General features: G+C 39.8%; 1 protein-coding gene across 8 annotated transcripts in view; it reads left to right on the top strand.

Annotated features, from left to right (window-relative positions):
* The window catches only part of LOC122864185 (collagen alpha-1(XIV) chain), a 216,780-nt gene that overhangs the window by 6,323 nt on the left and 183,385 nt on the right, over positions 1 to 27,072 (top strand). For 6 of the 8 annotated variants that reach the window (XR_006375160.1, XR_006375159.1, XM_044171361.1 and 3 more), the window contains exons 3-5: positions 2,429 to 2,545; positions 12,083 to 12,226; positions 13,893 to 13,976. The exons of the other annotated variants lie outside the window; for them this stretch is intronic. Coding sequence is in view for 4 of the 6 variants with exons in the window: in XM_044171361.1 (XP_044027296.1) it covers positions 2,429 to 2,545; positions 12,083 to 12,226; positions 13,893 to 13,976 (345 nt within the window). In the remaining 2 variants the exon portion in view is untranslated. The remainder of the gene's footprint in view (positions 1 to 2,428; positions 2,546 to 12,082; positions 12,227 to 13,892; positions 13,977 to 27,072) is intronic. 8 annotated transcript variants of the gene reach the window in all.

Genomic DNA, 27,072 nt, shown 5'->3' with positions numbered 1-27,072 from the left:
CGAAATCTGCTTCTCAAATCATTTGTGATTTGAGCAGCTCTCTCCAGACGAGAGAATGTCCTTTGTTTCCGCGAGAGAGAGCTAAACCCTGAGCCGAAATCCCATGCATCCCGCATTCTCATCCCCAGGTTGGTGAGATAATTGGTACAGTATTCCTTATATGTGTTTGTATATAAATATATTTGCCTGCTGTTGAATGCCCCGGCTTCACATTCTCTCCATTGAAATCAGGATTATCCTTCCTGTGCTGAACTCAAGTTTCTTTGCATACCTACATGAGTAGTTTTCTGCAGATAATGACATGCATAAAGAGGCGGTAAACCCAAAACGCTGCAGAGGTGTTTGGCGATAGGTCTTATCAGCTTGACTAAATCCTGTATTGTGGAGAAAGCTGCAGGGAAGTGGATAAATCAGTTCAGAAAAGCTAACGAAAACAGCCACTTTCTCTTCAAATTTGTGTCATTTTCAATAAAGCTGTCTTTTTACCTTGGGCGGCACATTACAAAAAACAAATCTGTTAGTGTTCAAATATTCATACATATTGGTATTACCATATGTCATATGGAGAGACAACATGTATGCATGTTGTCCCAAACAGACACAGCAATAAAAATTCCTTCTAAAAGGTGCATTTTCCAAAGTCAATATGTTTTTCTCATTTTTTGTTTTGGGTGAACCATCCCTTTAAGCCTCTTGTGTATTGTGCTTCAGAGCATCAGAGCTCTACCAGGCGTCAATCACAGTGTAGGTATTTAAAGAAGTCGGCGGCAGCAGATGGCTCACCTCATAATGAGGACACAAACACAGAAACGAGTTTGTGGGTTTCATATTTTATTTTCCACCCCCTGGCTTTCCTTTTTTTTATAGTTAACCAAATTAGACCGGGGAATGTGTTGCTTCTAGATACATATTTATTATCTGGGATTTGGCTCTGCCGGTGTCAAAATGATGGGGTGTTGTGGTTGTCGACCCTGGAAATGTGGTTTTTGGCACTGCAGTGCTTTACAATGGCCTTATTCCAGTGTTTTAACCTGTGTCTTAATGTGAAAACACAACAACAGTGCGTAGGAGCTTAGTGAAATATGATCATACTCTTGTGTATGAGGAAAAAAAGTTCCACAGACACAGTGTTGTTGACTTTTCTGAGGGTTTATACACAGATCGAGGCCATTTTAAAGTGTATTTGAATATTGTACAGCTCAGTGGATCTAGTTACTCTGTGTTGTACATCTAAACACTCCTGCCTAGGACAGGAGAGGAATAGTAAACAGATGCTATTCCAGTGCCTTTCCCTTTGGTGCCCTTTGTTCTTTTTCTCCTTGCAGTTAAAAGGAAGTCACATTCACTCCTTTTTCTCATCCTCTTCTTACCCCTGACGACAATTTCAAAGCACAGAGACGCAGAAAGACAAGAAAGGAAAGAAAGGAGATCAGGACAGGGAGGGATCAGATAGAAAGAATAAGACAGAGGGACAGATGAGGAGATGGAGGTGGAGAGAGTGTAAGCTTGAGAAAATGAATATAAGGGAAGGATACAGAGAGAAAAGTGGGGGGTAGGCCTCTAGGCGGCTGACAGGGCCAACAACTAATCAGGATGAGAGGCTTTGATGCTGACGGTAAATGGAACGCAGAAGAAGACCTGTCTATCCCCACAGAGGGAGAGAGGCACAATGCGGGCTCGTCAATAGATGAGGAAGAGGAGGATGAGGATGAGGAGGGGAGTGGGACTTTGCTTTTTAATGTGACATCTGTGCAAGCTAATATCTCTGATGTGTATCCTCCCGCTTGGATGAAATACAGTTTATCCTTCTTTATTTTTTTCCTTTCCTAACTGTTTAAAAACACAGATGGAGCGACTGCCTCTACGCTGCCATAACTCTGGAGGGAGTTCAATATCACTTAACTCAGTCACAGTCGTGTTTTGTGCTTAGCAGATGAACGGCCGCGCAGAAGTAAAACAGAAGGAGAGCAGATCCTGGGAAACCTGCGGTTCTGTAAAACATCCTGAGCAGTGGCGCTGTTTGTGACTAGTTATAGATAAATTGACGTTTTTGTCACGTTTAAGCACAACATCTGTTAAGAGCAGCAGTTTGACACAACCTGTTGTGTTAATACATGTGGAGTTGAAAAGCAGACACACATCTGTTGGAAATTACGTATCTTTCAATCAAAATTCTAAAAAAAAAAAAAAAAACTAAATTCTTTTTTATTATTAACTATTGACTGAACAAAATTGAACTCCATCCATTGTTATGGATGTAATCCACTAATACACACTGATGACAGTAGTTTTTCTAATATTGAGAAAAACATATTGGAGGTATAGATGGTGCATGACAGGAATTTTTTATTCATTCATTCAAATATTTACAGTACATTGCAAACTGACAGTTATTGTGTAAAGCTGTTTATCTTGTTTCTCTGTCCAGTTTCATCTCCGCGGAGATTTCGTGCCAAAATCCTGAGCCCCACCAAGCTGCATGTGTCATGGAAAGAACCAAAAGGAGAGTTTGAAAGCTACAAGGTCATTTACACCACTCGGCCAGGTGAGATCCAGCACTGACCTGGAAAAGACACTTACAGTATGTTTCAGAAATGTTGTGCTTTACTGGAACTTTTATCATGACTTTGCTCACGCTGTCTTTTCATCATTGATACCTTGACTTTTAAGATAGAGGGAAGACAGGTTCTGTTTTCACTACAGACATTGTTTTGTATTGAGAGTTCTCAATATGTTACAGATTTTGTTATAATTTAATGACTGGTGGCCCCCAGCATGAGGCTCTGTTAAGATTTCCATGAGGATCCGGATGTAGGATTTCTGGTTCTCTGCAAAATAATGTGATGGGACATCACGTATTTACATCACGTGCTCACAAAATAAAGGTGAAATAAATTCAACAGAAGGTGAGGTTTGCCTCAAAATTTAAACTTGACCGTTTTTTCTTAACTCTATTAATATTTTTCCAATTTGGCAAGTGTGAATGACGTGTTTGTTTGTAGTGGGAGTTGACAGCAATCTCGGCAAAAGTGAACATCACATTTCACATCCCTGCTTCATCGCTCATTAATTTGTAAAAAAAAAAAAAAAAAAAAAGGTGCAAAAGATCAGAAGACCAGCAAATTAATCAGTTTGAGGCTTCAGCTGTGCGAGTTGGAGGATTGTTCTGAGCTGGTGGAGCTTTGCTCCCTGCAGAAACCTTCCAGTTTAAACTGATTTATCCAGGGAAATCTGACAAGGAATTCACACTCTTCTCCTGTACAGTCGTGTCTGGTGTTCACACAGTTACCCACATTCACACCTGGAAGCTGAGTAGCACAACCTCTGTGATGGATTGTTGTCTAGTGCCTTGCTCAAGGTCTCCTCAGCAGTAGTTGCCACGGGATGATGCATCATTAAAGAAGAGCCTCTATCAGTACTTGTAGTTAAAAGTTGCACCAATGTGGTACCCAGACGACATTAAGGGCTTTGTTGTAAAATGACCAACAGAAAGTAGGTTGATAGAGTTTCTGTCGGTTCACAAATCATGTTAACTATATGGCGTTAGTCATTTGCTGGTGGGACAAAAATTCTAGTTATGCAAAGAGGAGCACAGTAGTCAGACCTCTTCCCCCGAGGGAGAACAAATCAACCTTTTTATGTGGGTTTCACCTGCATTCTGGTTCATAAGTCACTCTGCAGAGAAAGAGACACGTAACCACAGAGGATCTGATATAACTGATACTGCGGCTGTTCGGGTGCCCACTGTGGAAACCCGTGGTTGATTGCAGCAGACACCTTTGGATTTATTGATGAAGGCTTCAACAAGCTTGTTTTCCACAAGTTTGTGAAAATACTGAAGCCCATTAAAGTTGGTGTGGCAAGGCTCAGCATGTCAATGTGGAACTCAGCTTGGGTCTAGAGTGTTGTTAATGGGCATGGAAGTTATTTTGCAAGTGATTGGATTCACTTCAGGTTAGGGCTGTACGGAATAGTTCGAAGTTTCATTCCTAACATTGACGTTCGAAATCTAAATCAACATTCGAACGCTTTTGGTTTTTTTTGCATGTCCATTGATTCTGAAAAGATAGATGTAATCATTTCCAAAAATCACAACATGTTTTTATCTAATGAAATATTCCGCTTCAATCCATATTTGTTAGTGTTTAACCCTTCAAAAACAACATTTGAGCCATAAGGGCTCATTATTATTTCATCATTATTTTATGCCCTTATTGGATTAGCCTGCTGCCTACATGTATTTATGTTGACAAAACTGACGAGTTATATTCATTAAAGAAAGTTGATTTAATTAATAAAAATCTAACTCATTTAATCCGCCGAATCACTTTATTCAAATTGAGAATTTTGTTCGAGGATTTATAATTTTTTTAGGGCGATGACGTCATAAAATATGACGACAGATATTCGAAGCTTTATTCCAAAACCTCAATAGCAGCTTCAAATGTAAAAAACCCCTTCTAATACTTGATTGTAACCCATTTAAATCAATGAGGGTATGAGACTAAATATTAGAACCATCTTTCAGTATAATCCAATACAGTTCAACAGCACCACGAAGCACAGCCTCTAAAATGACCATAAAGTTAAATCAGCACCTCTCTAAAATAGTTTCAACAAATATTGAACACTGTAACCTTCATGGAGGTAGGATTTATTTGAAGGGCTAGCCTGAATACGTTTTAGCCAGGTGTACGTAATAAAATGGTAACTGAGTGTAAACTGACACCGCATCTCCTTGTAGGCTTTCAGCATCGCTGTCAGTCGCAGCAGTGCCGAAGGTTTGATGCAGCACCTCCACTGAGTTCAGCTACATAGAAACTGGTTTTAAACTGGTTGGCTGCTGTTCTCTCTGTCTGAGTTCTTTACTTAACAACATAGACATTATGCAGAAGATTCTGTCATAGGTTGACTGTAATCATAGTTATAAAGTGAGGCTACAGCGTATATATATATATAGTTCATAAACTGCTCTGTTATAATAAGGGGTATTACTCTGAATTACTGAAAACTGTGGCCAAGTTTTTTATTGCACTGAGTGAAAACAGGTGCACTGCAGGCGTTTTTACTGTTCATGGGTGTGATGCAAAGCCATAAGCCTTCATTTTGTGTTGTATTGTAATTATAGTGTGATTAATTTATAGAGTGCATCATGTGACATCAGGGGAGGTGTTGCTGAATTTTATGTGGGGCGGGCCACCGTGTTGGAAGTAAACATAACATTGTAATTGTCTTTTTCCTTTATGACCTTTTCACCCCTGTTACACCATAATTTAGGCATTCGGCTTCCACCAGCTCATAGTTGGTTTTTGGGTTTCAGGTAAAGATGTCACATACAACATAAAAGGGTAGACATTTTTCAATATATTGAATTGATCAGTAAGAATCTACTGGAAACTGTTTTGAAAGATGTAAAAATGTAGGCCCCTAAAGGTAGCAGCTGTGGATGCTGTAAATATTTTAGCGTTGGTACAGGTTGACTGTTGAACATAAAAATGATCAGTGGACTGTGACAGGCATTCATTCATAGTTGTACTTAATGTTTTTTTGTTTTATTTTTATTTGTATAAAATCACTGGATTTCAAAACTTGTATGGTCTAATTTTACACTGCTCAGTTTCACTTCATAGTACTGACAAGTACATGGCAACACTTCCTCAAGATTTAGGTTAATTTTAGGTGCTGCTCATTTGCATATACAAGTTAAAAATGGATACAGAGAGAAGAAATAGAGGAGATAAAGCACAAATGATACAGACAGTGTGTGTGTTTGTGCACGCAAAACTTGGAGAACGAGTGTGTTGTTGCTGTAGTCCTAGTATGACCATGTTTTTATTGCAGTCAGAGAAAGTAGATGCACAGGCAGGAATAGCTATAAAGACTCAAACACATTTGTTAGCGTTCTTCACTATTTTATTGTTATGATGTAATGTTTCAAATATTCAGTTGTTATCAGCTTAAACTGCTACCCAGTTAGTCAGTTTGCCTTACTGGAATACTGTAGATTGGAATGGGTGTACAGACTTAGAGACACTGTTTTTTTTTTTCTTTAATATATTTTTTCCTTTCCGTTCTGGTTATTTTTCCCACCGAAGAAGACATCAGAGTGCAAAGACAAAGAGTGTTATTGCAGTGGGAAAGGTGCAGCTGCATGTACTGCTGTAAAAACTGTCCTCTACTCCTGTTGCTGTTATGACGGAAAGCTTCAAGAATTCATTCTGTTGAGAACTTGTAATTATAGGACAGTTAAAAAAGATTGCCAAAGTAAGTTGTGAGGCCCAGTAGGTGTCCCTCAGTGGGTTTGTGGAGATACAGTTCAATTTCCCTCACTAGACACTAGATACTTGATACAATAAAGGAAGATTATACTGTATAAGAAAGATGGAATCCATTTAAAGAATCTGTTCGTTGGTTAGGTATTCGGTTTTTAATTTTGGGATTTGGATATTCGCACACACCCCTACACCTCTGTCTCTTACTGCACACACACCGGCTTGCCCCGCCTCTTTCTGTTTCTCTGTATGTGTCTGCTCTTTTGACTTTCTTCATCAACAGTAGGGCTGGGTTTAAAAAATAGATTTTCCGATTCTAATCGATTCATTAGAATTATCCGATGTCGATTCATAAAATCTGAGATCGATCTTTTAATATATGCCTTTTCCCGTTGATGCGTGAAGCTTTAATTCCGTTAGGGCTTGTGTTTTTTTTCTGGCAGAGAAGCACTGGAGTGAAGCGTCTGTGCGGTGAGAGAGAAAAACGCTGCGCATGGGTCTTGTTTCTATGACAAGTAGATTGACATTAGCTCTGTAGCTAAAAAGAGAATAAAAACACCCAGGTCAGAAAGTGCTGTTTACCCGTATTGAGCCCCCAGTGTTGGTTGATCCTCTCCAGGAGAAGCTTTCTCCGGCTGCGAAGTACAGCGAGTTGGGCTCCGCAGATTGGAAGGCGTACCAAAGCTGCAATACTAGAATACTTGGGGAAACTTTACAGATTTGGTTGCTTTCACGTGTTGTGCTGCTAGCTTGATGAAGGAAGGAAGGAAGTTCACAAACAGTGCGTATAAATGTTGATACATAACCACGCAGTATTAAAGCGTGAATAACACTAAAATTCCACAGCATATTATGCTAATTTACATGTATCACGAAGGTTTTGTGAGTCGATTCGGGCAATCAGTGGCGATTCCCAGCTCCAATCAGCAGTATGTTTTTATAAAGTCGCCCAAAAAACACATCTCGCGTTTTGGATTTTTTCACCTGCGATTCCGTTTGTACAACAGCAGGTGAGCCGCGTGTGGAGGAGTCTTGTTGTTAATGAAACGATCGAAACCAGCGTGGTACAGAATGACCTGATCTGCACCAACCAGGTGTGTTTCTCTGCAGAGCATGTGTGATTTTCAGTATACCATCTATTCAATGTGCTTCCTTGAGACTGTTACAGACTGGAAACATAACATTTTACCAGAAATACAGGCTTGCAAGGTTTTACTCACTTTATTATTTTTATTTACCTCTACACTGCTGGATGCATTAATCCATTGTGGCCTGAAGTTTGAAGGTGAAGTCGACCGCTGCCACTAGTGCTGCTGTCAGCCAGCGACGAAGTAAACCTGTAGCTTTTGGTATGGCTTGGCCGTCTGTTTGATCACAGTAATGGAGAAAATGTCAGATAAGATGCAGTAAGCACAGGCAGCCATCCCCTGACACCGCGAGGGAGAGTTGAATGGGTGGAGGGAATGACACAAGAATATAAAAAGAGAGAGATGCTAGAGGGCAGGATGAGGGATGGAGCTGGGGTGAGCGTAAATGGAAAGAGGGATGTTGGATATAGATAAATAAAATGTAAAGCAGAGGGAGAGTGACGGATCCAGACAAAATCTGATCATCTGCAGCTTTTGTCAAAGAATAAAATCATGTTGCTCTGGTTTCATTTTCTGGTGGTTAAAGGCTTGCAAAATGTTTCTGGGACTGTATGATGACATGTAAACGCAGGGAGTTCCCTTTAACCATTGCCTTTCTCTTTTGTCACATGATGCAAACGCTTTTCAGTTTAACAGTAATGCCCGCTGTAGCCTCACTTGTTCTGGAAAGCTTTACTGTCTTTTCATATTCTTACAGATATTGAAATCAGCTTGACATTTTCATCAAAGGATGATGGCCTCATTTGAGACATGCCCACACAGCTCGCTTTGCAGCACGTTGCCTTTGGGTAGTGCTTAGTTTTGAAGGAAAGGAGATAAAAAATCAGATTTAAAGAGTAACTGGATGTGCAGGGATCGCTGCGTGCCTTCTGGGCCGAGTGAGGAAGGTGAATAACGGGGATGATCATCTTCTCGCTGAGTGTAATGAAGGTGGAAAAGCAGTGACGGCGCGGTAGTTAATTTTCTTTAACAGTGGGGAGTTTTTGTAGAGCTCTGCTGGATGGTTTCATTGAGATTCTCTTTTCCTGGTTGAAGTCATGGCAGAACTCATAGACAGATGCAACATACAGAACATGCACATTCAAGTTTTACTTCCAGAATGTGACGACAAACTGATTATTATTTAATTTAGCTGTACTATATAAATATTTTATATACTCTTTGTCATCCAAGCATTTAAGGAACTAATTCCTGTTTTAAAAATAGCATAAGCAATGCAATAGCATGTTGGCTTTTGTACTGACAGTCATTTTTTAGGAGCAGATGGTGGAAAGTAGATTTTTGAATCAGTCATTTTTACATAAAGAAATTGGCTTTGGTAACTGACAATTTAAGAAGATTTATTGATCCCAGTTGGAACATTTGTTGCAGCTAAAGTAAAACAACTCAGCAGGAGGCAAACTGACGAGTTGAATTAAATCATCCAAAAACGCATACAAGTAATAGCACTTTTCTTTCATCAAGAACTCTTAAACTAATTTGCATGTGATGATCTTGGACTTTTCAATCAATATCTGTTGACATGATAGACTCTCTCAAAGCCAGGAAACAGAAACCTACGCTTATCAGTCAATTTGTAAACTGCTGACTTCTGCCAAACCGTCTGCCGCTACGACAGCAAACCACATTTGGCAGGATTAGATGCTGAATACATATCTTTTTATTTGATTTGTATTTATACTCCTTATCACATTTTTATTCATATTCTTGGTTTATACCTTTTACTGTTTGTTCTTATTTGTTTTCCCTCTAGTCTTTGCTGCTGTGATGAGCTGTCGCCACCGCAGGTGTTAATAAAGTTAATCTTTCATCTGCTCAGTTTGTGATGCCACAGGGCTTCTAAATGTTCGTTTTCTTTTCTGGGCAGTTTAAGCGATCGTGTCACTTTCAAATGCAACTGAAGACATTTTCACATATTTGGAAATAGTTTGAGGCTATTTGAGAATGCAGAGAAGTGTGTAGTAGGTGTGTACAGTTCACATGCATACTAATAGTTTGGTGTGGTGGTTTGAGAGACTGTTCAATAACTGAAGGTCATTAATGGCGTTCTTTATCACAAGCGTCTTCATCAGCAGCCCTTTGCTCTGCTGAAGTGTCCGTGTGTGTGTGTTTTTATATAGATGTCTCCTTGATATTTGCTGCTGATGAAGACGCTTGTGATATATAATGCCATTAATATCAGCTGCAGTCACCGAATCCTTCCCTTTTTTAAAGAGCAGTTCACAGACCTGAGTTGTAAAAGCCTTTTAATGGTGTGTTAATGGTTCCAGTTAAGGTACAGCAGGCTGTTCATGATTCAGACGTATGTCTGGCCTCAGTGTGAGTCAGAAGTCAAACTGTCTTTAATGCCAAAAAGAACACAAGTGCTCCACGAAATACAGTACTGTAGGTCATACCTGCATGTTTCTCTATATGCAGAGAAATTTGATTTGGCATAAGCACATTTTGGAGACACACGTCAGTCCTAGAGTATACTGAGTGCTCTCTGAGTGTGGAGGTAGCTGAACACTGTATAACCTGTATAACATTTCTTTAAAGATGTCTTCTTTCTACCTTCACTTCATTAAATTCTTTTCCCTTCTTCCGTTCTTTCTTTCCTTTCCTGGCAGCTCTCATCAGTTGTCTATCGCCTTATAGTTTGTCTGTCTCTCTTTTCTTGCTATTGATCCTTGTGTTGTTGTTCCAGGCCAGCAGAGTTTAAGTGCTGGTCAGGTGTTGAAAAGACTTCTTCCCAAAACAACTCAGTCCACAATTCCCTGTGTGGATGTCTCTCAGATTGATATTTCTGTATAACTTCTGTAAGACTTTGACATTTGACCTGCAGTGGGAAAAGGCCTATGTCTCCTGTACAAGGACGCAAGGAGTTCAGTCCACAGGTTTAATTGCTCCTTCAGGAATAAAAAGTTTTGCTGTTCGAGTTCAAAGTTCTTTGCTTGCAGTCTGTAGATCTTTATGCTGCTAAAACAGGTGTTGCGGGTGCCTGTATTGAATTTATGTGAACATAATTACACGGATATTGCTGACGTGTGATCCCTGCAAAGTGATTATCACATTTAAAATGATGCCAGACAATGTAAATTATCCTGAAGCAATCATTTTGATTGCAAGGAGAAAGGTACAATGGAAATAGAATAAAAGACAATGAAACGTTTGTACTATGGAATAAATTGTTAATGCACAAGCTTTGTGTTTGTGTGTTTCCAAAGATTTTTAAAGCAGAAGGTTGGTGTTCATTTTATCTTTTTGTTATGAACAACAGTTCTCCTGAAGAGACTAAAAGCAACGATGAATGTATCCTTCTATCATCCTTCTATTTTATTCTTCTGTGCCCTAGAGCTCTATTGTTGTCCAAAAACTATTAAAAAAACCACATGAAAAGCCATACCTTTGCACTGGGTGACACATTCCTTTATTACAGTCAGTTAGCAGGATGAATTCATTGTTAGTTTTGGTCTCTTCTGGGCTTTTTGTTCATATTAAAAAGAAAAAATACTGTAAAGCCAGCTTTAGGGGGGCGGTAGCTCAGTCCACGGGGACTTGGCTTGGACTGGCAGCTGGAGAGGTGTGCTATGCTGCAGCCCCATCACTCTGACATCTCTCTACAATAATGCATGTTTATAGGTCCTGTATATATGTGTATGTGTGTGTGTGTGTGTATTTCTGTGTGTGTAAATGAAAAAAAAAAAACAACGGAGTGAAAAAATTTCCCCAAGAGGATTAATACAGTTGTTCTTTTTCACCAGGCTGAAAAGCAGTGTTTTGCTGCCCTCTCTGGTTGAAAGTTTCTAGCCTGTTTCACCCAGCATCACTGATAGGTGTGGTTGGGTGGAGTCAGCAAAAACAAGATTTTCGGGGGATGTTAAGTTACTCTTTAAAAAGCAAATTATGTTACCATGCGGTGTCCTGCTACCTTTGCATAGTGATTTATTGATTTAGATATATTTTATCCTTCCCTTTAATCTTAAATGGTCCAAACATGGCCTTATGGAGAAGACCCACTGGAAGTGACCAATCGCACGAGCTAACAAGTAGCTTGCTCATTAGCAAACATTGTCTAAATAAGCAACCTGCACTTTTGCCCACAACTTTGACGTTGTGCCCAGAAGCGCGTTGTAATCCTGGAGGCCAGGGACATAGAAAAGACGGATCCTAGAAATCTTCTCCTCCACAGACATGTCTCCACAGCAGGTAAAGACTAAACTTCCTGTCCCACCACTGCTTTGCTTTTTTGCTGTCAGTTAATTGGCACAATACTTGCGTAGCTGGCAGGCGAATTTCGCCCTCATTTACAGAACAATCTCAATGCCTTGCAAATCGATTCGCTCGTGTCGCATAGAAAATGAATGGGGCCGCACTTTGCGGCGCGTCACGCTGCGCCCCTTTCAGTGGGTCTTCACCGGTTAGAATTCAGGTGCCACCTTGTTCTCAAATAATCTTGAAAAACCATGCTGGGTGTGAACGCAGCCTTAGACTGACCGACAGCCATAAACATGGCTACACAGTCCCCGCTGCGTTTGCATGTTCTCCCCATTAAATTAATAATTAAATGAATCTTAGAAATGATTCCCTTGTGTGGCCAGGATTCAAACCAGCAATTGTTTCTTCTCTCTAATCATCAGACTTCAGCTTCTGAGCGTTTGTTCTTCTCTTACCCTGGAACAGGTGGAGAGCAGAAGGAGGTTCAGGTACTGAAGCAGGAAGCAAAGTTACTCATCCAGGACTTTGACCCTTCTAAAGAATACAATTTTAAGATAATTGCAGTCAGTGGAGGACAGCAGAGCAAACCACTTCAGGCCAAACATGAAGGTAAGAGACTTTCCCTGAGTCAAATCTTCAACCCTCAGTGGTGTGACTCCCCTGACGAGTGGCTTTGAATGCTGCTGCAGCGCTGTTAGATTGATGCTGTCAGTTGTTCCAGAAAGGAACAGGCTGTCTTCAGATTGGGGGTTTACAGAAGTAGCACCATGTAATTTAAAGTTGTTGTTAATGTAAAATGAACTTTAGAAGTAAGTGCAACAACCTTAAGACATTCTGATGTAAATGGTGGCAGCCACGGTGACTCACACGTGACAGCAAACTGCTGCTGAACGGATCTCTATGTGACGTCTAGCCACACTTCTGGCTTCAATCAGTGATGTCACAGCGAGTGTTTTTCATCAGCTATGATTTACAGAATACCTGCTGTGACATCACTGATTGGGGTGTGGCCTTGAGAGCAATATGCTGGAAGGTTTGAACCTGTAGACAACAACACAGCAGTACTGTGGTATTTAGTGATGTCTGTACTCTCTGTGTGCACGTTCTGCCTTAATGCTCTGCTGTTTATTTGGCTAATGTTTAAGCTGTGTGGTTGGTGGAGGACGGAGTGCAAGACAAGTTGAGCAAAGCGGGAAAGAATTCAAACAGCAACACAAACAACAACAGCACACCTCAGCTCACTGCTGTGGTTTCGAACGCAAAAATAAGCCGCGTGATTTGTTTACTTTGTTTCAGTCACTGACATTCAGCGACCTGCTGATATTTACTCGTCATACTGGCTTCAGGAAAAAAATAAATAAGTCACATAAACCTTTTAAACAGGTTCTTCAATGCAGAAATCCACAGGCGCTGAGGTGTTTCCTCCAGAAATGTATTCATGTCAGAGTGGGAAAGCCCTTTGACTCAGCATTTAGAATATCAAGCTGCTCTTCAAAAATAAAGAAATGTCATAATATTACAGTGTCCTCAATTGCATGGTCTCCTGTGCTGACAAATGTGTTGTTGATGTTGCACCGCTGATTGAAAAACACTGTATAACAGCGCTCATGAAATCTAAATCTAAATGTGGGTGATGATGTTTGACATTTAAACAACCACGCTCATTGCTGCTGTTTACTTTTTGTGGCAGCGATGGATACTGGCAGTCAAGCCAAGTGAGTAGCAGATCTTAGAGGCGGGCCTGGTGTCGTCGTAGTTCAGCAGTCATGTCTCTTACAATAAGGGTTCAACTGAGTGATTGACCGATTAATACAAACAAATATTAAAGTGTTGGCGGTTTGGCCAAAATAAAACAATGAGGAGCCAACTTATATTAAAACAGAAACCATCAGTGTTGATTCACTGACATCCTCAGTCACGCTGTGCCTAATTGATCAACGTAAGTAAGGTTTTGATGATGTTTTGCTGCCACTTGGCTTGTTTCTTACATAGAAGCTTAAATACAGTCATATTGACTCATTTGTAATCATGGTTTATGGTATCTATTCTGGTACATTCTGTTCTTGGGACTTTAGCAATATTCTGTTTTACTATTTTCCCCTCTCTTAAACGCTTAATAATTTCATACATTTTTGTGGTTTGTTCTGTTCTCTTCTCTTGTTGTGTATTGCATTTTATTGGTTGATACACTGATTGAAATTGATTGATCTACATCTCGGCCAAGTTACTGTGTTTCATTAATACAGATTCTTGCATTATGCGTTATTTCTTCCAGCTCAGCGTTCAGGCGTCGAGGTGGTTCAGTCCCAGAGGACACAAGACAGCGGTGTCACTGATGAGAACAACGAGATCTCAGAAGGTAAGACCTATGGCAGGGAAACAGGAGGCAAACCAGGTGAACAGAAACACTGAAACGGAAAAGATGGACGCATCTGTCTGTCGTGAGTCTCTGGTCGTCTGGATTCAAGACCCCTTCTGTGAAAGAAGAGCAGAGGGAGATCCTCTTTTTTTTTTTTTTAAGGCGATTCTCTTTGATTTTCCATGTCAGGAAGAAATGTCTGACAAGACAGTCACTGTCATCCTGTCATTCTTCAAGAGCAGCTTTGAAAGGTAAAGTAAGAAAAGTGTCCTGTAACCAAGAACAAGTTTTTTGCAAATTGGAGAAGACAGCGATCTAGACTTCTCTGTTCTCAGCTCAGTTCTCCAGAATGCAGGCACCATCTCTTTTTGTGAAGAAAAAGTTTTAAAAGGATTGCTCCACTGACACATGAAGCTATCATTTTTAATACCCCAACCTTTTTTGACTGAGGGAAAAAAAAGAGCAATGGCACAACAAAAACAGAGGCCTCTCCGAGTTCTGTCCCAAACGGCAACAATCTCTGCAGGTGGGGAACCAGTGCGATACACCCTGTAAATCAAAGACAGTTTCTCTTGTCCTGTCGCTCCTTTTTGGAACACACATCCATTTCATGATGTTTTATGATTACTGTTCACACACACATGTGAAGATGGAAGAAGGCCTGTGAATGTAATATTCCTGCTCTTACACAGCGAATATCATCGAGCCGTAGAGAAAATGGAGGCAAAGGAAATGAAATGATGCGAAAAAGGGAAGTCAAGCAAGAGCCTGCCACAATCAGGAAACGAATGGAGAGATGAGAGTGGTTAACAAGCCAGTTATCATTTTGAAAGTGATTGTAATCACCGCATGCTGAGGTGCACAATCAGTCACCACAAAAAAAAAAAAATACAGGGAACAAGGAAACAACCAGGTAAGCCTAAATGTCTGAACTGTATGTCTCTTTCGTACTACAAACCACATTAGCACTGGGCTGCGTTATTAATTGTGTTACAGTTGTGGTTTAGATTTATACCTCAACAAAATATCTCAAAGCTTATAAAAGGTAGAATTTCAATGTTTGTTTTTGTACCAAAAAGGTCTTAATTCAGCTTTTTTGGCCATTTTGTGTGGCGTTAGTGTTGCTGATGTATTGGTGGGCTGATGTATTGTCTTATGTCTTTTTCATATTTTGTACCCCTATGAATGTATGTAGCAGTGATCATATTTTCATGTGCGTTTCTGTCTGCATCAAAACCAAAAAGAATTCAATAAACATTTTGCTGGAAAAATCCTTCAGCCTAAACGCAGGATGTTTACCTCGCCGTGTTGTGTTGACACAAACCTGATGTTGTGCCGTGCTCCTTTGCAGCTTTTGAAAATGTGATGTGTCCCTTTTGTGTGAGTGGAGCTGTGTTTTGAAACCTTGAAATGGAGGAATGGTGTTAATGATGGTGCAGATGGGACTTCTGGTAGACGGTTAGCCGCCGTCTCCAACCCAAATTACAGCTTCTGCTCTGAAAATCGTCACAATGGGATAAATACTTAGCAGTTCAATTTTTTTTTTTGTATCTAAATCTACTTATTAGTGCATCTCAATCATCCTCACCCCATTTATTTAGTCTTTACCTGTCTGTAGTCACACTTTTGTTGCAGCGTGTTTAGATTTCCTTTTGATGAAATTGCACGCTTCAGTTTGTGTTTTTGTTTCTGTGCAGAACGAGAAACATTTGCAACTGAGCTTGAGCTTCCTCCTCACTGCAAATCTCATTTCACTTCATCACCTCATCACTTCCCATGTAATTACATGAATCCTCGAAATGAGGATTTTATTCTTCTCTCAGCAGCACCAGACCCGGCCAGGAGAGGTTTGGTGATTGCTCATTTTTCCCCCTCCAGACAGAAGAAACTTTACAAACCTGTCTGGAATTTTCTCTGCTTCTTCCTGAAATTACTTAGCCTACGGTATCCTGAGTTAACTCTGGCATCCCGGGGTCATTTTAATCCTGTCCGAGGTTTCATGCAATTACCAATTTTCTCACGTGGTATCTGAGTCGTGTAACCGGTGTGGCAGCATCAGATTTGAGATTAGATTGAACTTTATTGCTTTCATGGGGAAGATAAGGGGTTGCAACAGCAAACATAAGTGGATAAAAGATATGTTTTAGTTGTCACAAGGTGCAAGAATGACCCTGGGAAGCTTTAAATACAAAAAACCTGAAAAGATGTTTCGGGATGACATTTACTAATTTGAAAAAGAGCCTGATGCAAGGAGATGCCATAGAATCAAAGGTCCTAAATTATTCAGGTTTTAGGATTAAGTTTCTTTTTTTTTGTGGTTCATAATATTTATGCAGATTAATAGTTAAAGTGCTATTAATTAGTTAAACCTGCTGATTGGGTGCTATCCAGTTCAAATGCTGATACTGGCAATTGGATGGCTTTTAGTGGCTTTAGTAAAGATAGCCAGTGGTGATGCATTTCTGAGCTTGTTTGCAGCAGCCTTGAAAAAAGGAAAAGATTTTTCAAATGCAATAGCTTGTATTAAACCACTCTAACAAAATGTAATCACATAAATATTAATCTTAATTAAACATCCTTTCCAGCCCTCCATTATATGTACAGAAATATTTAGATTCCTATAATATGGGACCTTTTTGAAGAATTTTAAATGAACATAATGGAGGACAGCTGCTTCTGTACATCAACACCTAACAGATGTTCAAGATGTTCAAGTGACTCTTTTGCAAATGTGGCAGATCTTATGTCAGCCATTTCTTGGTGAGATTACTTACGGCTCAACGGATGTTTTAAAATGGGTGCTAGACTTTACTGGCTGTGTTTGCACTCAGTGCACAAGACGAGTCAAAGCAGAGAGAGCGATGGCAGACTAGAAGGAGGGAGGGAGAGAGGGAGGCGAGCAGCGAGTCCAAAGGGATCGGATCCAAAACGCAAAGATAATTACAGCTAGGGCTTCCATAAAAGTCCTGTTTCTGACTCATTACTGCTGCTTGGGTGTTGCAGGATTGCTACTCTGCGTCAATCTTCTTCTGTTTCTACACTGCATCTGTCAATTCCTGTCAGTCTTAACAGTTTAATAACTATATATTTATAAAAATGTGTATTACCACAAACATAAGCCAAAGCAAATGTCACTCTCAACATTTGAAATAAACTAGCATCTAGGGCTGTAGTCAACCATAGAAGAGCTTTAACTGAAATTCTATCTACTAAAAAAGAGTAGGTGCTGCACGTTATCTCTAGATGAACTAAATGGGCCACTACCTGCACTCTACCTGGTAGCTTAAATGGGCTCTAATCAAAGTTACACAACGTTGCCAAGCAAATGAAATCCTGCAGTTTGGCCATTTCTTTTTCACACGTTGCTATCATGAATGTCTATTAAGTAAATTTATATACAGCAGCAACACACACACACACACACACACACACCAGCGAGGATCATCGTTATTTAGTTGGCTTCAAATGAGGCTTAACGTTCACACAGTTTCTCTTGACTGTCCCTCCATATAACAACAACAACGTTAGTCCAACATCGCCCCAGCCTGTGGGAGTAGTCACATTAGCCGCGTAACATGCTAATGCCAAGTTCAACAGGCTAACCTACAAAATAAACAGTAAAACAACATAAAACATGGCAGAACTTACAGCTTTCAAGTTTGAAGTCGGGTCACGGACGCCAGTATCGATCCATCATTGAGCTTGATTTACCGGCCCTCATTAAGAAAGCAGTCTGTATTCAAACGCACAGACGTTGCCATCAAAAACAAACCTTATCCACTCAGCTCGTCTGTCCTCTGAGGCTGGGGGCCGGGGGCTGATGTAGCGATTTGTGCTGGTTCTTTGACATGGTGTTAATTAGTTTGGAGCTGAGTAAATGTTCACTAAGTTATTAGCAGTCTCCATTCGGCTGGGCGAGTTCAAAGTTGTGAAAACGGGGGTGTTTTGACTTGTCTTATAGTATTAAACCATACGATTATTTAAACAGAAACACATTTGTTGAGTGAAATATATTTGAATATTATTTCTTATTCATAATCAATGTTATTTCTAACACAATATAGCCTGTCAAGCAAAAATCAAATACATCAGGTCTGCATATTCCTCCCGCCCCCGAAAATAATGGATTAAGAAGCGCCTTTCTCCTTATGAAAGTAACACCAGCGGTTTTCTGACCAATGAGAATTTCGGCAGACAATACTTTCTAAACAAAAGTACATAATCAGCAATATTCGAAGTAATGATTATTTGGTTTGAAAACACCAGTTAATAACATAACAATATATTCAGGTAAAAGTTAGCTAATGTAGAAGTGATAATTCATTAAAAACTTTTTTTAAAAACATGAATTGCGTAAAATAATGTAATAGCTAATATTTATTATCATTCAAGTTCCAAAATGGATAACCTGTTATATATATCATTCAGATAGTTAAATCTAATGTGAAAAGCAGCTGCTTGTTTGTGTTTTTTTCATCTTTCTCTCTCCTTTCTGTTTACTGCCCATCTCTCTCTCGTGCCTCCTTTCTCTGTCTCATTCTCAAGCTGTCTCCTCCAGTTCACCAGAGTTACATATAAATATAAAGAAGTCCAGCAGCAGAAGCTTTCACTGGAGGAGGCAGGCCATTAGTGGAAGAGTGGGAAGGGGGTCTGACTGCGACCAACATAGTAACAGTTGGTGATGTTTGTCAAAGATCCCGTGGTGCGCCATGTCGCGTGGCCTCTGCCTCGGCTCTGGCAGGAAGAGTCGCTGTTTGGCCAAGGTGTCCGAAAATGTTCAGGGAGAGTAAATGAAGGAGGCAGAGAGGAAAAGAGGGAGAATTTACAGTTTAACTCAAGTTCGATTTGTATGTGGAGCCAAACTGGTTTGTCACTAATATAAAGAGCAACTGAGAGATTTTAAACGAGTAAAATAAAGAAATGAACCAAGTCTTTCAAAACATTATATTACTTAAATTCTTTATTAATTAGGCTATACAATGTCAAAAATAATTAAGTCAAAGGCTGGCAGAGCCCAAAATGATGTCTGCAAACATCTTCTTCTGACCAACAATCAAATAACCCAAGTTTGTTCAATTTACATGAATATGAAACAGACAAAACCCATAAATTCTCACTTTTGAAAAGCTGAAACCAGCAAATTTGTCGTCATTAATCGATTCTCATTGCATCAGTTAATATTTTATCGGTTAATCCATAAATCTTTTAAGCACTTATTGCACCATAGCTGGTGTGTGTGTTTATGTGTGCATGTTAGGAACTACAGTCTGCACCCATTAATATAAACACTAATGAGAAAGACTCTGCGTGTGTGTGTGTTAATTCGATGGACAGGCTAATGCTAATGCTGATGCTCTGTTGCTTCCATGTGGTGGAAATGAAACACTACATGATTCAGGGTTTCACCCAGAAAACTGGTTAGCAGAGATTGCGTTAAACGGATTGGGACTGTTGATGTCACTTGTGAGCTGGAGAAATCAGGATTATAAATCTTTAAAACCTCTCCAGCCTCATCTTTCCATCCATCATCTCATTGAAGTCTTTGTCCTTTCTGCACAAATTGCAGCATAAATAGCAAAGCAAACACATTTTGCCAACCATTTCTGTTTAGTTGGCGTCAGATTCGTGGTTCAGTGTTCTTGTGCAGTTTCGTGGTTGCTTAGTGATGTGACTATTTAAACTAAACTGTCGTCTGCTGTGTTGGGCTCTGTATTTACTCAATATGTTCTTCTTTCTGATGGTTAGACTAAAATATCGGTGTTGGTTATGTGAGGTGCGTCAGATCTTTGAAAGTTTGATTGCAAGATTTCTTTTATAGCTGACAGATGCTGCTAATTGTCATTGAACCCAATATTGGATTGTTTGTCATCGTGGCCAAGTTTCCTCAGAGTTAATGTCTAGTTTATGTTGTTTTAGCAAACTGCAGGATGCTGTTTGACGTTTTCCTTTCAGGTCTGACACCAACATAGAAGTGCTGAATGTTGAATCTTGCCATCAGCCAATGAACGTGTGTGTGTGTGTGTGTGTGTGTGTGTGTGTGTGAGTCACCTGCTGCTCTAACTGGCCGCAGGCTAAAGGGGACAGATGGGGGAGAGAGGAGCCAAACAGTGATGAAACGCTTTGCTTATTTATGACTCCACCCCACCACCACCACCACCACCTTCTTATTGACCCCTCCCCACACACACACACACACACTCCTCCAACACAACCCATCATCATCCCCTCCAGCTCTCTTTTTTCATCAGCTTTCTGTTTTCCCTCTTGACTGCTATCTCTGTTTGAACAGTTTTTTTTTCTCTCCATCACTTTTTCTCATTACTCTCTTCGATCTTTGGTCTTTTGACACTATTTGGCTTTATTTTTCATTCTGTCCGTCTTCCCTTTCTTATTAAAACATATATTACATATATGTATGGCTACACACATACAATGCATTTATATCTTAAAGTGAAATATACGATCTGTGTAGGATGACTTTAGATAGATAGAATTCCTCCACAACTTCCGATTTTCTCTTTCTTGTTGTCTTTTCTTTCTTTTGTTGCCATGATACCTCAACTGTGAATTCAACTCCAATCTTGAGTTTAATATTGAAAAGTTACCTCCTATCAGGAAATGAAGACTACTTATAGGTTTATATCTGTTGGTCTCAGCTCGTAAAGAAGACTCGATCATGTTCCTGGAAGTACTTTAGATGACATTCGACAGTTCAAAATGTTTTGAGTTTTTTGTTACCTAAATGTATCTTCTTCTTTCTTCCTTATACCTGCTCTAATCGATACTGTGCAGATACATTACATGTACTTCTCCTGGAGATGATGAGAATTTAAATTCAAGATCTCATCTGATGAAAGTATTAAACATTTTTCAAGTTAAATATAAAATTCGATTTTACACACTCCCCTCAGAGGTGTATTAAAGTGTCGGTTATCATGATAAGACCATCTGCTATCCTCTGTATTCCTCTCTTCTCCATTCTCTTCTTCGTTTCTCTCTCAACTTTCAGCCCTGTCGCAGCACCATTCTACACCTTCTTTCCACCTCTCTCCGTCTCCCTTCTTACAGCTTCACCTCTCTCCGTCTGCTTTTCCGTGCTCATAGCTGACAGTCTCCTCCTTGCCCACACTTGCTGAATACCACAGCTATAGCCTCACAGGCCTGTTCTTGGGCTGCTGCCTTGCTGCTAATCAGACCTTTAACAGCTGCCTGCCTGCCTGCATGACTGTCAATCTGAAGGTTTGTCTGCTAATGTTGTTGTGTATGTCTGCTTTTCTGCACGCTTGTCTCTGCAGGTCACCTAGGTACTCGAGGGGTACAGCTAACTCGCTCGGAAGGCTGACGAGCTCTGCAGTTTATGTCTTAAAAGGCATGAAAGTAAAGGAATAGTCTGCTGAAATCTAAATTTTGAGTATTAAATAGTATTACCGGTATTAAATACTACTATTAAGAAGTGTGAAAGCTAACTCTGAAAAGTTTGAAGCTTGCTCCTTCACAGAAGATGGCAGCTTGAATTCATAGCAGTTACAATGGATTCCAATGGTGACCCAGTTTTGTGGTGTTGTCGAACAGCTCCTGTAGCGTAAACCACTTCACTTCATTGTCCATCCATAAATTCCAAATACTTGGTCATTGGTGATCAATCTAAGCAAACATAGTTGCATGCGAAAAAGCTTTATAGCCTGACATTTGAGTTTAAAAAATCAGATAATGATATATTGGCGTATATTAATTTTCTTTACACAACCCATAACATACAGTAAATAAACATTTTTGATAAGGTTCCCTTAAATTAGTTTTTTAACAATTACAACCAAGAAATGACATCAATACTCTCTGGTGAACTATAGAACAGTGACAGTGTCTCAAATCCTATCAGGGAGTGTCCTGTCAGGCTTTGACAATGTAAAGGTTTTGTCGAGCACAGACACCTGACCTGCTGACCTTTGTCTCAGAGTACTGGCTAAATGTAACATGGGCTAATGCAATGAAGTTTATATTGCACCTCCCTGTCTTCCTACTCAGCAGACAAACTATTTGTCTGTAAAATTCTCTCGCCGTCTGTCTTCCATTGTGTGATGGATGTGGAGTGTGATCAGACATGAGAGCGCTATAACTCATCTAATGTGTCGCTTCGCACTCAGAGCACCCCGTTGGCATCCGCAGGTGTCCCTACAGGTCAGCACACGGACCTGTCTGTCCTCCTGTCTGCCTGTCTATTTGGCCTTCATTTTCTTTGCCATATTTATTTATTAAACTTTAGTGGGTTTTGTTGCGGGTTACTGTATCTTCTATTTTGGATTGTTAACAGTAGACGGAGATGAAGTAAAGCATGCAGCACATTAAGAACTTCTGAAAATACAGCTTTATTCTAGTAACTGCTGTGTTTATTGTTAATGAGGTAAAAGAGTTGAATTCATCCACTTTTGATAACTCAGCAACAAGGTGAATATACTGTATATAATTTTGTTTTTGTTGAGTGCTAATTTATCTGAATACAAGTGTCTTGTGTTCCATGTGGAGAGCTGGTTCAGGTCTTTGAGTTTTTGTTTAAATTTCAAGCCTTAACAACTTCGGTCACTGTAAGTGTTTTTGTAAAGCCATGTTTCTCATACGAATCCAGATCATAATTATATACAGTCTAGATTCAGTCTTAATAGTTAAATTCATGGTGTCATTCTTCTTTTTCTGTGTATCTTCTATCCCAGTTTTAAAATTTCCAGTTTCTTTATTTCATTTATTTCGAAGGCCTACAGATGCTGTTTTTTCATTGCCGCCCTTGCTCCCTGTAGAGAACATTATTACAAAGCTGTTTTTGTTGTTGAAGGCACTTTATAGTATAGCATTTAAATTGATTGGATTTTAAATGAAAGAAACTTTTAGCAAACACTGCAGTTAGAGCTGTGTGTGCTTTCTAAAGGGTGAACCTGTATGCACAAACACTCTCCGACACAATGCTGCCATTTAACCGTCACCAATCTGCCAGTACCTCTTTTGGCAGAACCTCCTGTTGAACCTTCAGGATGTATTTTAGATGTGAAACATCTGTAATGAGATGTTCCCTCCTGAGAAGTCTGATGACACACTACACCTCTAACTCTCCTGTAACAACCAGACCTGGTTTTTATGTTGAGGCTTGTCCCCTCAGAAGATGGCAGGAGGGAGAGTTACATCAGATCCTGTGTTATACACTACCTTCACTTCTCTTCAGGACCAGATCTTCTTTCATCTGACTCTACATAGACGAATGAAAAATAGACTTTAGACCTACACTGTGTGAGTCTTTCCAAAGCATAATCGAAAATTCACCAGACCAAAGGAAAAAGTATGTATAATATGTCATTTTAATAGTGTTTATTTACTTTTCTCTGTGGCACTGCATACATTTTAAGGATTTCTGTATTTAGAAATCTATTTGTAATAGACTTCAACTTACCTGGAATTGTAATACTCCAGTGCAAATGTCAGTACCTGCCATGCTTTGGCATTTTTTCACTAAATTATGAATACACACTGCTTATATTCTTGTCAATGTGACAATGAGTCTTTTATAGAGGTGCAACTAATGGCTCTAAAATTAGAGCCTAATAGCTAAAATGTGAATGTTGTTAAAGGCAACCTAAAGGAAACTGAACACAGTGTGGTTTTCAGTGAACAGCGCTTCACCTGAACATCCGAAAAATTAAAATAATTTGTTTTATAGCACTTTTCTGCTTTCAGTTATCCAAGCTGCCAGGGCCTTTTTATTCTCTTTTGTTCCACAAATACACACACACACACACACACACACACACACACAGGTACTGTCTCATTTACACCCAGATCATTTGTATTGAAGGATATATAAATAGTGTGACTCGCGCCAGTTGCCATGGCAGCATTTATATTGTGCAGGCCCATGGGTTTGCCGATGGATGTTGGGTGTCTGAGTTTTGACTGAAGCTTGACTGGCACATCATTCTGGGATGGGAAAAGGTTTGGTCCTTGTACTTTAATTTAAAGAAGATATATTTTTGTTAACATCCTAAATACTCAATACTGTAAATGCAGCAATGACTGTGTGTTATTGCTGCATTGCTCAAACAAGACAACCATTTTGAAACGTGTGCTCTGCATTGATCTTTTTCAGGATTTTACAATCTTGCAGTTACACTCAGTGTTACATTTCAGGGCATTGTTTTGGCAGCAGAGCAGCAGGCAGGCAGGTGTGGGCTTGCTTGTGTAACATTACAGTTATATGAAAACATACTGAGCTTTGTCTTTATTATATCACTCTTATATTCTGATCCACTGTCTTACCCGATTTGAATCCAAATCATTCAAGGGCCTGGTTCAGTGATCCTTCTGAATTAGCACACGCTGTTTGCATTTGTCTGAAGGCAGTCGGTCTGAGTTACATCACTGTCTTGTTGCTTTAGTCTACTCACCTGTGCACAGAAATGACACTGGAAAGTATGTGTGTGTGTGTGTTCTTACATTCCTGAACCTACTGTATGTGGAGCAAATGTCTCACTTGAATCCAAAATTGAGGTTAGCTGAAGGTGAAAGTCCCATATGTTTTTTTACACACTAAATCACATACATTTCACAATACTGCTCACCATTTTCTTCCATGCAGGCAGCCATTAGTTCAGTTCATTTCACTGCACTATGAAAATCATAGTGTAGACTTGAAACTTTCTGCAGCTAGGTAAATTATCACAGTGAACATTTTGTCACCTTCTCTTTCGTCAAAGCTATATAACTGTCGTTTGGTAATGCAGTTATGAGCAGGGACTGTTCAATTGCTTGTGAGAAACTTACTGAACATATTAACAGTGTTGGGCAGTAGTGGCGCTACAAGTAACGGCGTTTACATTTGTCAGTAGCGTGGTGGTAGCGTTGCTGTTTTCTGAATCAAACAGCTTTTTAGTAGCTTAGCTCTTTCATTGATCAAGTAGTGCAGTAGCGTCCACACAAGCTAACGTTACATTTCCTCAAGCATTTCTTCAGGGTTTGACTTTCTGACAAAATACAGAAGCTCATCCTTGCTGCCAACTTTGAACTATTTGAGCTTTCTGCACACACCAGTAAAAAGTACTTTTCTTACCAGTCACTGTTCAAAAGTGCTTTACCATGCAATGTTGATTAACCAGTGCAAGCATTCAGCAGTCTTACTGAGTCACAAATGAAGGAAGAAGTTGGGTCTTATTTTCATACGTTTTAGACTTAGCAATCCAACTGATCAAACAGACAGGTTCTAAACTAATTTCCAGTTTAACCAAATTGTCATAACCACTTGTTTAGAGTGTTGCACACTCAGTAATGTGTGTTAAAATTGTGTATTGCACTCTAAAAGGCAACTACAGTATGTATGGTTGGTAAAAAGATGAACCTGGAAGCAGCCGTGGGATGGATGTTGAGCTGAAAGTTTTGGTTCAGGAGGTAAAGCCGGTCTTCCATTAAATGCAGAGTTGTTCCATCCTCAGCGCCTCCTGTCCTCATGTCAAAGTGTCCTTTAGCAAGACACTGAACCCCCATTGCTTCTGATGGTTAGGCCAGTGCCATGCATGGTAGCTTCCCCACCATTGGTGTGTGTGTGCACCAATGCAGCCCATTTACAATTTTAATATTCATTTTCCTATCCAAATAAGTGGTTTAGATTTACATTTTGAATCTGTCTGACTGCTTATGTTACTTGCTGGAATGGACTCGGTTTTAAACGTGTACTGACTGCAATCGCTGCATCTTTTTACCTCTACAAACAATCTGCAGTGTAAAATCTCATAACCCTTAGGAAGGACTCCAAAAGTAGCCGAAAACTCGTAAAATCTCAATTTTCCATTCAGCTGGACATTCAATGTTTAGGTCAAAGACTCTCTGTTTCAGAGCTCGGAGTTGTGACCTTTCAAATCCAGACACTCACTCTTAGCACAAGACTAATCTGTGTGTGTGTGTGTGTGTGTGTGTGTGTGTGTAGGACTCCCATTTATTGAGGTCTGGTCCATTTGTTCAAGCCACAGTGATTTAGACCGTGTCAGCAGAGGACAGGCAGGAATAATGAAATCCCATTTGGACCTCATGTTCCACTCGTGTGTGTGTTTGAGAGAAAAGGACAGAATACAGCATGTGTGACATAAAATTGAGTCGCAGTTAATTTAGGCTTCCCCACAAGTATCCGGAGAATGACTTGTCTACTTGTGTAACCTGTGTTTATCCAGAGGTAGTTTGCTGAGAAAAAGTTTTCTCCTCTTTGTTGAGGATGACTCTGCTTTACATTCCTGTGTTTACAATCAGGGCGCTTTCACACTGGCTGTGTGGAATTATGAAAGCTTTTTCCAAACCCGGGTGCGGCAGCTTGTCTTCATGAGGTGGATTAGGATTGGTTCCAGTCAGACTTTGGTACGGTAAAATGATGCTCATCAAGATGTTCATCAAAATACATCTATCAAGATTCAGATCCTGTATAAAACTTGTTGACTGATTTAGGAAGTGGTGCTGTCTCTTCTGTTGTGGTTTTTGAAGGTTTATCTGAATGAGTCTGGACATTCATTACTAAGAACCAGAAATATGAGATAATGTATAATAATAGGAAAATAATCCACACTCTCTGTGCAATATTAAATTATTGATGCAAGCTTTTTCATCAGGGACCTTCTTCGGTATCAATAAATGCCTCAATACATTAGTATTGCCCTGATTGGGCTGTGTGGATGCTTTTAGTGCTTAAAATTAAGAATGCATGTGAGTGGTTTAGAAATTAAGCTTCAAAAACCCTTTGAAAACTTTGGACTAGGTTTTGATGTCCACATTTTTTTGTCAAGATAACTTTTCATTTAGTGTAGAGCATCTTCAGTGAAGCGGTTGGAATTTCTTCTCTCATATACTATGAGAATGAAGAAATACCAAGTTGTGGCAAGTTTTCAGATGATTCATCTGCTCGTTTTTCTTTTTTATTTGGACAGTTCATTTCTCTGTAGCGAGGATGTATCTACACTGAGACAGTTGGTGTGGAAGGAAAGTCAGGCTTGGGCAAACTTGTCGGCATGAACAGTGTGTCAACTGTGGCAATGTGCAGCTGCACAAGGACAGTCAAGATGTGGATTTGCACTGCTGC

The sequence above is a fragment of the Siniperca chuatsi genome, linkage group LG17 (assembly GCF_020085105.1).
Source record: "Siniperca chuatsi isolate FFG_IHB_CAS linkage group LG17, ASM2008510v1, whole genome shotgun sequence".
Taxonomy (NCBI): Eukaryota; Metazoa; Chordata; class Actinopteri; order Centrarchiformes; family Sinipercidae; genus Siniperca; species Siniperca chuatsi.
The sequence above is the reverse complement of the archived record's forward strand: the minus strand, read 5'-3'. Positions and strand labels throughout refer to the sequence as shown.